The 12226-nt window shown below is 35.9% G+C and overlaps 1 protein-coding gene across 2 annotated transcripts in view; it reads left to right on the forward strand.

Annotated features, from left to right (window-relative positions):
• SPAG1 (sperm associated antigen 1) overlaps positions 1-12226 on the forward strand; it is a 35613-nt gene extending 23387 nt beyond the window's left edge. For both annotated transcript variants that reach the window (XM_025148061.3, XM_040696360.1), the window contains 6 exons: positions 2126-2301; positions 4823-4964; positions 5895-6021; positions 8248-8412; positions 10520-10891; positions 11035-12226. In XM_025148061.3, the coding sequence (XP_025003829.2) occupies positions 2126-2301; positions 4823-4964; positions 5895-6021; positions 8248-8412; positions 10520-10891; positions 11035-11166 (1114 nt within the window). In that variant the 3' untranslated portion in view covers positions 11167-12226. The remainder of the gene's footprint in view (positions 1-2125; positions 2302-4822; positions 4965-5894; positions 6022-8247; positions 8413-10519; positions 10892-11034) is intronic.

The following is a 12226-nucleotide window of genomic DNA, read 5'->3' on the forward strand; positions in this document are numbered from 1 at the left end:
ATGAGTGCCTATGTTTTTCTTTATACTTCAGTGAAGAGGCAGTAGTATTTCTAAGTTCTGCTTATTTAACAAGAGATGTCTGAAGGAGAAACTTTACCATCTCCTCTCTGTAGTCTTATTTTTGATTACACAACAAATTGTCACTGATCTCCTGTCTCTGCATTAATAGACCGTTTGGTTTGGTGAAGTAACTTCCTGTCTTGGTATGTCTACAACTTATTAGACTTATTGTACCCTTTTTTTTTTCTTTTTTCTTTTTAAATCTTCTTGGCTTATTTATCTGCAGATATTCTTTTCTTGTTTCTTCTGACAATGACTTGTAACTTGCTTAGTAATAAGCTTATTTCCTTCTTTTCCCTTAACATTCTTCCTTTTCTCCTCTCTAGGCCTTCCTTATGTTTTTAGCTTCACTGCTCATTATTCTTTCCTCCCTGGCAACCCATCACCTTATTTCAGCTGCTTCTTCCTTCTTGTCTTCTCTTCTGCTGGTAATTAATTTTTGCTTGCAAATTCTTACTTTCTTGAGCGTAGACCTCCTGCATTACTGAACTTTTAATATAAATTATTTTTGAGTATTTTGTCGTTTGTAAATTAATCTGTAATCGATGACCAAACTATCAATTTTCATTTCCAAAGTAATACATATTTAAAAGTGAGTTTTAACAAAGAATTGTAGGTACTGTACAGCCCTTTAACTTAGTGGGACAACCTCAAAATAGATCTTTGAATTTTTTAGAAATGTCAGATCTTAACAATCTGCTTTTACTGAAGAATGTATTTGTTCTTAAGTTCCTGGAGGAAACTGGATGGTGATTCTGTAGGAAGCTGACAGAAAACCTCATCTTCCTACTTCTGTGTGAAAGCGGGCTCACTAAATCTTGTTAAGGCTCATCTTGCTGTGTTTACCTGCTAAGCAGGCTTTCAAAAAACCCTTAAAACCTAAGAGTTGTTCAGTCTGATATTTCAGATAATTCTCATGTTAAAAGTGATTATAATTTTTAAGATGAGTCACATTCAAGATCACTAGATTTTATTTTTTGGCAGATAATTAGCATAGGGTGGGTTTTTTTGCACTACATTAGATAGAAATGCACCTACTGTGCAAATTCCAATTTCTTGATTTATATAGTATCAATTTGACTTGCTTTACTGTTTTGAAAGCTTTTCTTCGTTAAAGTAGACATCAGACTTGCTACCTCTTGGCTCTTAAATTCGTGTTGATATCAGAATGCTTTTATATCACTCATATTATTATCATTCTCATCGTATGTTAGTATTTGCTTGGTTAGGCTTTTTTTTGTTTGTATGTTTGTTTTTTAAATCAGTACAAAAGTTGGAAGAAAACCATGAATTCTTTACTCATATTTGTTTAGGTCTTTCTCCAAAGCATGTCACAGCAATGGGAAACTCCCAGTTAACTGTATTTTATATTGAGCCTCTCCATGTGTAGAAACAGATGATCTATAATCTGTTGATTAAAGAGAGACTGAACAGTTTGAATATACTTTTATTTGCGTTTTTAAACGGTGATGAAGAATAATCCATTGGAGAATTTCTGACTGCAGTAAGAAATGTAATTTAGTAAGTAATTTGTGACCTGCACTGGTTGTTTAGAACATATTTTTGTGAGAGGTAATTGTGTAAGAGGTTTTCTTTGACATGGGGAAATTTAGGTACCATGCTTGTGTCTCAGGGTGTTGTGTTTTACTCTTGTTTCAGATAACACCAATGAGCAACTGAGAAAACTAAGTAATATAGATGTCTGTTTTTCCGCCCCTATTTCTTTACTGCCGTGTTTGAGGCAGCACTTAGAGCTTGGTTGCAAAATCTGACATTTGCTTAAATATTTATAGAGCTGGCTGATGTGAGTGTCCTGTCTCCTATGTATGAGCATAAGCACTCTAATTTAAAAAGGGAAGAAATCTGAATCAAAGAAATTAATTCAGTAGTGTTGACTACCAAGGCAGTTTTGTTTTTCAATAATCTTAAGGATAATTGTTCAGTTTTGTGTGCTGTTTTTTTTTCTCTTTTTTTTAATTGGAACATTGTATTATTTAATTTGTAGGTTATTAAAGCATGAATTAAATGTATGAAGAGTCATGTTGATGGGGCTTTTCCTTTTCAGAATAACGAAGACTTTAATTGATCAAGATGGTTCTAGTTGGAGGGAAAAACTGCCACCGATTCCAGTTGTCCCTATTGCTGCTCAGCTAAACAGGTGGGATGGAGGAAACTTTACTTCAGAGGTTAAGCCAAAAAGTCCCACAGATATCAACAAAGAAGAACAGTTGCAGATGAATCGTATGTATAGCTAATGCAGATATATACGTACTAGAAAAGACTTTTAACCAAAAAATGGAATACAATTAAATATATTAAAGAAATGACTTTAGAAAAAATATTTCTCAGAGAACTTTGTGAAAAGTAAAATTAGATGATCTTTTATGTGATTAGGTTTGATGCACTTCATAGAGCCACAGTTAGGGTACTTTTTTTTGGAGGCCAAATGATGCAGTTTAATTTGCAGCATGTTATTTCTGAAGTTACATAAAATATAGCAGAAATGCTCATCAGCAGTGTGTTGAGTCCTATCAGAAGTGTCACTGGTTTGCCTGACCTCGTACTACAGCAGCTAAAACAGTTCTTTCCACCCCCACACCCCCCAAAAAAAACCAAAGTAGACGGAAACCCACCCTCAGTAGCATAACCAGCTGCATAATCTGTAGCCATTACTTAATTGTTGATAAAAGTATTACTCAGCTGTTCAGAGCAGAACAAGTCGACTTCTATGTGTTCAGCATGTAGTGAAATGGATTACAGAAGAAAAATTCTGTTGTTTTTTTTTTATTACAGAATTGAACTTCAACTATTGTTGAAAGTGGCTATTTGGTAATTACTCTTAAGAGGCTATTTGTGGCTATTGGTAATCACTCTTAAGAAATGTTAGTTCACAGACTTTTTATGTGCATGCACTGAGTGCTTACCTCCAGTTAGGAGACTTTCCTCCCTCTGATTTATTCCTTTTGGTGGAGTTTCCATCTTTCTTGCTCCAGTAATTCAGGTGAAGGAACCTTTCCAATTCTGCTTTTATTGACATTAAATCTTTTTACAAAGGCCTTAGCTATATCATTTTTTGATTCTTCCTTGACTGTTAATTGGTTCCCTTATGTGTTTTATGACTATATAAAGAAAATAAGCACTGAAGATATCTATTCTTGTTTAACAGAGAGGAGAATGCACCGCATAATTGTGTTGCTGACCTAATATTTAGCAGCGATAGAGTTGTCTCTCTACAATCAATTACTGCATGAATGCATACCTTCAAATAATCTGTACTCAGGCACTACAGATTTAAAGACCTTAACACTATCTGGAAGGTCATCCTCAAACTTATTTGTGCTTGATGTAGAACAACAGACAGCTTACACACACACACACACACACATGCATTTATGAGAATTTGACATTTTTCTTGAGAATTAAGTGTGGATCTGGAAACCTTGTAACTTATGAATAATCTGAATAATAGCATATATAGAACAGCGGTAATGCTGCAGGAACTTAGTTTTTTGTTTAAGGGACATGAAGGATGTCAATGTATATTTTAAGCTCAATTAAATCCATGGAAGTTTTACTGTACTTTTTAAAACGTTCAATGACTGTAGCATTTCCATTCATTGTGCATATTGTTACTGATCTATCACTTAAGGATTGGACAGTTTAGCACTTAATTTTGAAATGAAGTAGCAAACTGGTATTTTACATGAGTGTGTTGCTATTAAAACAGTTTTCAAGCTAAGCTTTTATATTTATGCTGCAGTGATTGTACTCTGGGCTTTTTTATTAAGGGTGGCAATTTGCAGGGCTTTTTTATTTCACTGTATAACCAATGTATGTCGTCTAAGCCATTTAACTTAACTAAGAGGGATCAAATTTACATCTATACAACATTGTATAACTTTGCGAAGAGAGATAATTTGAAGATCATCACAAAGAACAAAGATAGCAGTTCCCTAGGTCATGTTTAACCTGTTCTGAAACTTCATTGTTAGCCATCACTGTCTCCACAGATTGTGTTCTGTGGGATTTTGATATAAAGCACTTCTCAGTCTACTTCAAGAGGCATGAAAGTGCAATCAGGATTGGTTTTCCATTGTAAACATTAAAGTTGTGGTCTAATCCAGAAGCATGTGTAACAAATGATGTGGAAGGAAAGACAATTATGAAAGAACAAAACATTTGTATGTATATGTGTAGTTTGGTGTTTTCCAGTTACTTGAAAGATCTTTATCATAAAAGTCATTAACAGAATATTGTTGATGTCTCACTCACTCCAACTGATGTGATTGTTTGTCACTGTCAGTTTAACATAGAAATTGTGATGGATTGGTTGCTTGCAGAAAGAATATTAGGTAACATTGTGGCCTTTTCGGTGTGATGGTGAAGATTTAGAAGGCTTTTAATGCTACTGATTACATTTCCACCGCTGTAAATAAAGCCAGTATTTCAATGGTTCGTCCCTCTGTACCACAAAGAGCAGGTTGACAGGAGAAGATACAAGTAGAGTTGCCTGTTGCATTCACATTATTTTCAGCAGAAATAGTTACCTTGGTGTATTGGAAAGTATGTGTTATGTCACATGCATGTATGTACGTTCATACCTTTCTTATAGCATCAGGAAGATGTGGGACAGAAATCAGAATGTGCGAACTGATAAAAATACTCCTGATGCCAGGCAGTTATTCTTAGTCTGGGCAGATTATTCAGTTACCTGTAATGAACCAACCTTCTTATGTAACACTGTGATCCTTTCGTTATGTAGGTGAGAAAGGTGAGGAAAAGTTCAGGACATTAAAAAATGAAGGGAATGATTTTGTGAAGAAGGGTAAATATGATGAAGCTGTAAATAAATACAGTGAATGCTTGAAGTTAAATACCAAGGACTGCACAATATACACTAACAGGTAACGATCTAAAATCTAACCCCACTTTGTGGGATAATAATGCTTACATTTTTGCACTGAAAATAAGGATTTTGCATCACTTTAACCACTTTTGTAAAGGAAGGCATTTTTTTTTCCACTTGATGAGCATTTCTAATAACAAAATTGATTTTTGGTTAAACCACGTTGTCTTCCAAGCAGAGCAAGTATTAATGTCAGTGATATCTATACAAAGATTCTAAGATGTATGTAAAGTAACCAAGATAAAAGTTACAATTAACATAGCATTTTTCAGAATTTTCTGAGATACTGATTTGATATTAATTAAAAACTAACGTGCAGTTGCAGTATACCAAATACAAAGAATAATAATTTAGAGAAAATGTACGTACTGAAAAGATAGAAACAGAAACATAGTCATACAGCAGCATTATTTTAAAGGTTGACCTCATTCTTTGGCATAATTCTTTGTGCTGTAATCCCATCAGCTTCCTCAAACTAAGAAGGATTTTACTAGGCCAGTACCTGAATAGGAGACTTCCAAGTAATAATTAGGTACAGAAAATGATATTGCTTATTTAATCTAGTGCACTTTTTTACCCAGAGTGGTTGCATAGAATCTGTATTATATATACATCTCTATACTATCTTATTAAGCTAAAATAGGCTCTGCTTTTAAAGTACTTATATACCTGCATAACTTCAAGTATTATTCATACCTGAATTTTAACTGGAATGGGCTCTTAAGTCCATCCAGTGATGTCATTAATACTTACTGATTTTGATTGATGTATTTAAGGAAGAAAAGATGTACTGTAAGGAAAAAAAAACAGTAGCATATTGATATTGTGTGAAATACTGCTGTAAACATTAAAGAGAGTCAGATGCTGAGGGCATTACGGAACACTAGAATTTACTTATATTACAGTGTATTCTGTTTTTCTGTGTCAGAGCTCTCTGTTACTTGAAACTGCATAAATATGAAGAGGCTAAGCAAGATTGTGATCATGTTCTTCAAATAGAAGATTGTAATATTAAAGCTTTTTACAGAAGAGCACTAGCATACAAAGGATTACAGGTGAGGAAACAACATGGCAGGTATTCTTAAATACTTCTAAACTTGCTTATCCTCTTCAAAGGCAGTCATCAGGTAATTAAGTCAATGAGTGAATATAAGCAAAGTATGCAGTGCTGATGATGTATTACTTTGTAAAGCATTAGGCATACATAGAACATAAATATTTTTTGAACATATAAATCTGCACATTGATTTACAGTAATTTGAGAAAAGACAAGAACATTGGAATAAATAAGCTTTGAATAAAGACAGTTAAGCAGGTTTAAATTCTGTTATAATATTCTAGTATACACCTGTGTGTCCCACTCTATTTTTTTGTCAAGGTGTTCACTATATCTTAGCTGGTTACATACAGGTTCTCTTCAAGTCTGTCTTCATCTGTTCAAACTAAAATCTCAAGCTGTCTTTTGGCATCTGCACATATTTGAGTGCTTGTCATATTAAACCAGGGCTTTATCTTCCTTCTCTTCTACTTTCCTTCTCCATACACACTGGAAATCTTTGCCAGCGATTTCTTTTCTCACTCTGTGGGCAGTGTGGGGATTCAGCTTTTTCCTTTCCATCAGCACACTGAAGTTGCTGTCATTACATGAGGTATGGTGCTCATGGATTCTTTCAGAGTTGAGCACGTAGGGACTCACAAGATGGTTTGTTTGGGGCAGATGTAATACCTTCATTATGGCCAGTTCTAGGGATGAGTGAGTCGTAATGCTGGGGAAAGCAACAAAGGTGATCTGGGGTTGACAAATGACTCTAACAAAAGACAGTAAGAACTAGATGTGTCTATTTTGTCAAGACATAACTAAGCTGGAAGGTGTTATTTGTTTGTAAATATATCAGTATTTATATCACAAAAGCTTCAGTGAAATTTAATGATTTTTTTATAGACTCACTGAGATATAGTTAAGGAAAGGTCAGGATGAAGATAGTACTTGTTTGATGAGTTAGGCCTATAACATTGGATATGGGACTGGACTATATCTCCTACAGCTGATAGCCCAGGATGCAGTTTAACACCTGGGAGGACTGATTGTTTGCTGACCATTGTGATCATTGTCAGAAGTCTGTTCTGGAACCTTATTTCTCTGTAGTTGTGACTATTCAAATGTTTTAGCTTAAATAGTAGCTGTTTGCTGAAGAAGGCAAGCTGTCCCTTTGTTGCATTCATTTGCAGACTTCTGGTTCTTTCATTCTTCTTTCATGATACTGCAAACTTTGATTTGCTTACGGACTTCATACAATTTCTCTGCACCTTGAATACAACCAATTGGTATTGAACAAAATATCTTGGATAGAAAAGAGAATGTCTGTCTTTTACACTGGTGGTTTCATTACTGTTGAGATGCTGAGGGAAGATGTTCACTGATGATGCAACAGAAGATTGTTTTTTTAGGGTTTGTTTTATTTTTCTGTGATAAAATGACCCTCAATAACCTTATGACACTGATTGGGAACAGAGGAAATACTGGCTCCCTCACTTCTCTGTGCACAGTCTTTTACTATCTGCTGTTACATGTTATCCTTATTTTCCATATAACTTGGTTTATTCCACATGGTATTTCAGCCTTCCTCAGAATTGATGCTACTCTGAACTTTGTCTCTCCGGAAAATATAATACAAAAATGCATAATACTGAAAGTCAAATCTTGAAATGAAGGCATTAAATAAATGATTCTGGAAGAATTGTGTGCTAATGTCACTCTATCTTTGTATTGGTCCCTCTGTACTGTATCCTAGAATTCATCACGTAATCTCAGTCTTCCCAAGTATAACCAGGAATTTCCTATGTCAGCCCGTTTGAGATGAGCTGTTGAAATGATGCCCAGGAAGTTAAGGCATACTTTTAATTTAAGTTTAGTTTGACCTACTGTCAAAGTATATAAACTGTTCATGGAGTTGCATTGAGAAGGTATTAAAATGTTAATTATGCTTAAAAGCAGCAATCTTCAGTAATCTATTTTCTAATACAGGGAACTGTTTTTCAGAGTATAAATTAATTCATAGTATATATTTAATATGAAAGTATTTAGTCAGAAAGTATTCAAACTCATCCTCGGTTTCCCTTTTTTCTTCCTTTAAGAATTGCACTGAATCTAGATTAGTTTTGTCTATTTAATGTCAAGATTTCAGCATTTCTGTTTCTATTCTGGTAAAAGCCAATATGATAATTGTAATTTATTTTTCTTGGGGTGCATTTATGAAAAAAAGTTTCCCTTTTCCTGACAGATCTATCAAGCCAGTGTTGATGATCTCAAGAAAGTACTTCTAATAGATCCAAATGTTCTTGAAGCAAAAAAGGAACTGGAGGAGATAACCCAACTGCTCAGCCTTGGCGGCGTTGCTGTTGCTGACTGTCAACAAAAGCAAAGGAAGAAAATAACCATACAAGAGGTACATCTGTTCATTTTTACAAGCAGGCAGTACAGAAGCCATACGTTTGAAAACATAACAGCAAAGCATTTGGGTTTTAGTTCTTAGCTCTACACCTGCTTTAGGCAGAGCTGTATTTTTAACATATTGGAGGATGCTCGCATATGATGTGTTCGTCATCCACTCTGTTCCGTAGTAAAGCTTTGTCTGCTTTGAGGTGCATTCAGAACCACAGCAGAAGTGAGAAAAGTACATTTAGACAGCAAGAAACTTCAGCATGTGCTCCTTGTAATCAAAAACTGCTAAGATTTTGAAATAGTAATGTTACAGGATATGGCTGTCCAACAGCAGTTTTGCTTTTGAAGTCTGAGCTACTCTGGCATCCTCTGGCAAAGGTGGTTAGCAATGTGCTGGCTGTTCTTGTGCTGGTAGTAAAGCTACTGGTGTGAAGGATGAAATCCTTCCTTAAAAAGCAATGGTACGGGTGGAATATCTGCAGAGTCTGGCAAAAGAAATGCATGATTTAACATTATGTATTGGATCAAAATAATTGCTTTCCAGAGTTTTTTGAATTAAGTGGTGAAGGGATTTTCTCAATCACCTGATGTTTTCGATTGTAATTTCGAGGGTCCTTTGAGAATGTTTTTTTTTCCCCTTTCCTGTTTAAAATGTATAGTTTCCAGTCTATGCTATTGAACTGAGAACGTAATTTGGATTGTGCAGTTTCAAAATGATGGTGTAATGGAAATGGCAGTTACTACCACAGCAACGACTCGTTTTATTGATATGCTTCCCAGTGTCACAACTTTGTGGGATTTTATGTAACTGGTGTAAGCTGGGAATAGTGTTAGTTAAGCTGTGAGTTGTGACAAAGGGACTGAGAGTGTTCAGAGGAGCTCTGGGCAGTGAATGCAGTGTCTGGAGACCAGCTAACTACATTACTGGCAGTGGTAATTCTTCCAGGGCTGGGGCAGGAAGCACTGATGTTTGCTGTCGTAATTGCAGCTGCCCCTTCAGGCAGCGTTCCCTGTCTTACCTACATGGGAATTCCACACAAGCAGGCTGCAAAGAAAACAAAGGAAAATTTAATTAGAAAGAGATTTATCATTATTATTCCGTTTTAATCAAGCTATAATTTTGTAGAATACAGCTAGATATCTCCCTTGTTACTAAGGATTATTTAAAAACAAAGCAAAAGCTTTATAAGCCCAATGCCTGCGGAAATGACTAAGCTAGCTCCCAGCACAGCACTGTAATATGTAGTGCTGCATCTTCAGGCTTTTCCAAAAGCCTGACATGAAGCTTTTGGAGAGACTCTGTTCAGTGAGTTGTTTTGGTAGGTTTGTACTGACTCCACAGCTTCTGATAGTTTGAAGTGGACTTTAGTGAAAGTGGTTATGTAGTTGTAAATGTAGTTGGCACTGCAACAGGTTGCCCAGTGATGTGGTTGATGCCCAGTCCCTGGAGACTTTCAAGGTGAGGCTGGATCAGGCCCTGGGCAACCTGATCTAGCTGTGGTGTCCCTGTTCATTGCAGGGGAGTTGACTAGATGGCCTTTAAAGGTCCATTCCAGCTCTGAGGATTCTCTGATAGTGGAACTCAAGGCTAATTTTCTAGCAACTGATGAAGCTTTGTACAGGCTGCAAGCTGGGGGGAAGTGGGAATACAGGCAGTTAGACCATGATGAGCCTTCTACTTCCACAACAAGTCCACAAACAGCAACCTGATGCAACTGGTGTATGCCTGTACTATTCTGAAGTCACAGCAGTGAAATGGAGCTCTAAATGAAAAGTATATGGAGACTAAAATTCAGTTCTGTTTGTGTTGTGTAACTTCACATTCAGTAGATGTGTACTGTCCTTCTTAGTTCTCTCCCAGTGTCCTTCATTGGTCTTTCTACAGTGGAACGCCAAGCAATGAAATGAAACCTACAATACAGACTTTTGACTAAGAAACCTTTAAAGATAAAGAAGGGTTGTACCATTCTGGGGGGAAGAAGGACACAGAGGAACATGGGAGCCTTTATTTTGTGAAGAGTAAAATGCCAGCTTTAATTTAGTGATGTTATTGTTGAATATACAGATGCCATGTATGGAATTATTGATCTGATGCCATTTCTTTTGTGAAGGTAACTGATGAACAGGAAGAGGGGCAGCTTGAGACAGCAGAAGATGTTGTGGCTGACAATCTTAGCTCTAAAGAAGCGGTTCAGAAGTGTGTGCCATCAAGGACCTGTGAAAAACTGACCATTTCTGAACCATCCAATGCCTATGATTTTGGTCAGATTGTAAATGCAGTGAATGCCAGTAAGGATCAGTCTGCTTGTGCAGATCTTCTAACAATTACTGATCCAAAAAAACTGCCAGTGCTGCTAAGTAACAAACTTGAAGGAGAGATCTTTTTGATTTTCATCCAGTCATTGGCACATTACATCCTTGGAAAAGATCCTGGCCTCGTATATCAGCATCTTTTCTACTTGAGCAAAGCAGAAAGATTTAAGGTAAGAACTTAGGCTAAACGAGTACTTAAATCAAACAGAAATTTAGGAGTTTCATATTTCAATAGGAAATGATTGTTATATTTCTGTCAAATGTTATGATTTTCAGTTGCCTGTGCTGATTATAACCTAATGTGTTTTCTCAGGTGGTGTTGGCTCTTCTCAGCAAAAACGAAAAAGAACAGGTTCAGCGACTGTTTGATTTGCTCACGGAAAACCAGAACCATCAATACTCTTTGGAAGAACTGGACAGCCTTAAAAAGGTTTATGAACTTTAAGAACTTGAAATTTATTTGTTGCATGGATAGAGTTGTCGGTTGTAAGATGGCTGTACAAACTCTGCAAGCACGCATGGGTTGAAGTGGGTCTCGACATGGACTGTCTGAATTCTATTTTATTTTGACAGCATACACATATTTAAAACTTGCTGCTCTTTTTTTCTTTTTAGTTGTATACAGTTTTAGTCTAGAATTTAATGCATGTCTTTGTGTTCAGTCCTGGAGTTCATGTTTGGCATCCTGATTTTATTTAGACATGGAAATACCTATTTTGCATTTATATATAGCATGAGATACCTTGATGCTACAATAGCAATACACTTTCAGTCACCGCTTATTGTATCACTTCATGGGTTGTACGTTCTTGTGGTGAAGAAGCACCTTAGTGACAAATGGGTCCATTAGCAATAGCTTTGCTATAAAGAACTTACAAGTATAAACATTTTTCAAATCAACTGCACAGCCCATCTGTTTCTTTGCCCCCCCCCCAGCCTGTACAGAACAGATGTAAATATTTTTGGTGCTGGACAAAGATGAATGAATAATATATTAGCTTGTCATGGAACACTTTGGCTCAAAATAATTAATTATTAACTAAATGGGTATGTTTTTTACATGACAAACGAGTAAGTTTTAGTGCAGAGAGAATTTTGTTTTCTCTGTGCATGGAAGGATTGCTAGTTTGCACAGCTTTTAAAGGAACAAATGGCTGCATCTAACAATTAAAATGTTTGACTCCGAGTCTGTAATTAGATTACTTAAAGTACCAGCTATTGCTGTTTCCAGACATATTCATAAAGCTAAAACTAAGGCCGTTTGGTGGACCAGTAGGGTTTTTGTTTTCTTTCAGGCAGTACTTCTGTTTTATATTTCATTCTGACAAAGCTCCCTTTTTCAAGATGAAGTGTTAAAACTTAATATGCCCCAATGCCTTCTTTGCACATTTAATCTAAGTTATATCATACTCACAAGTGCTGCAGAAGTATCATTAAGGATGTTGTTGCAGTGAAATCTTTTCTCAGGTTACTTAAAAAAAAAATAAAGGTCTTTTTCCTGAAAA

The sequence above is a fragment of the Gallus gallus genome, chromosome 2, assembly GCF_016699485.2.
Source record: "Gallus gallus isolate bGalGal1 chromosome 2, bGalGal1.mat.broiler.GRCg7b, whole genome shotgun sequence".
Lineage (NCBI taxonomy): Eukaryota > Metazoa > Chordata > Aves > Galliformes > Phasianidae > Gallus > Gallus gallus.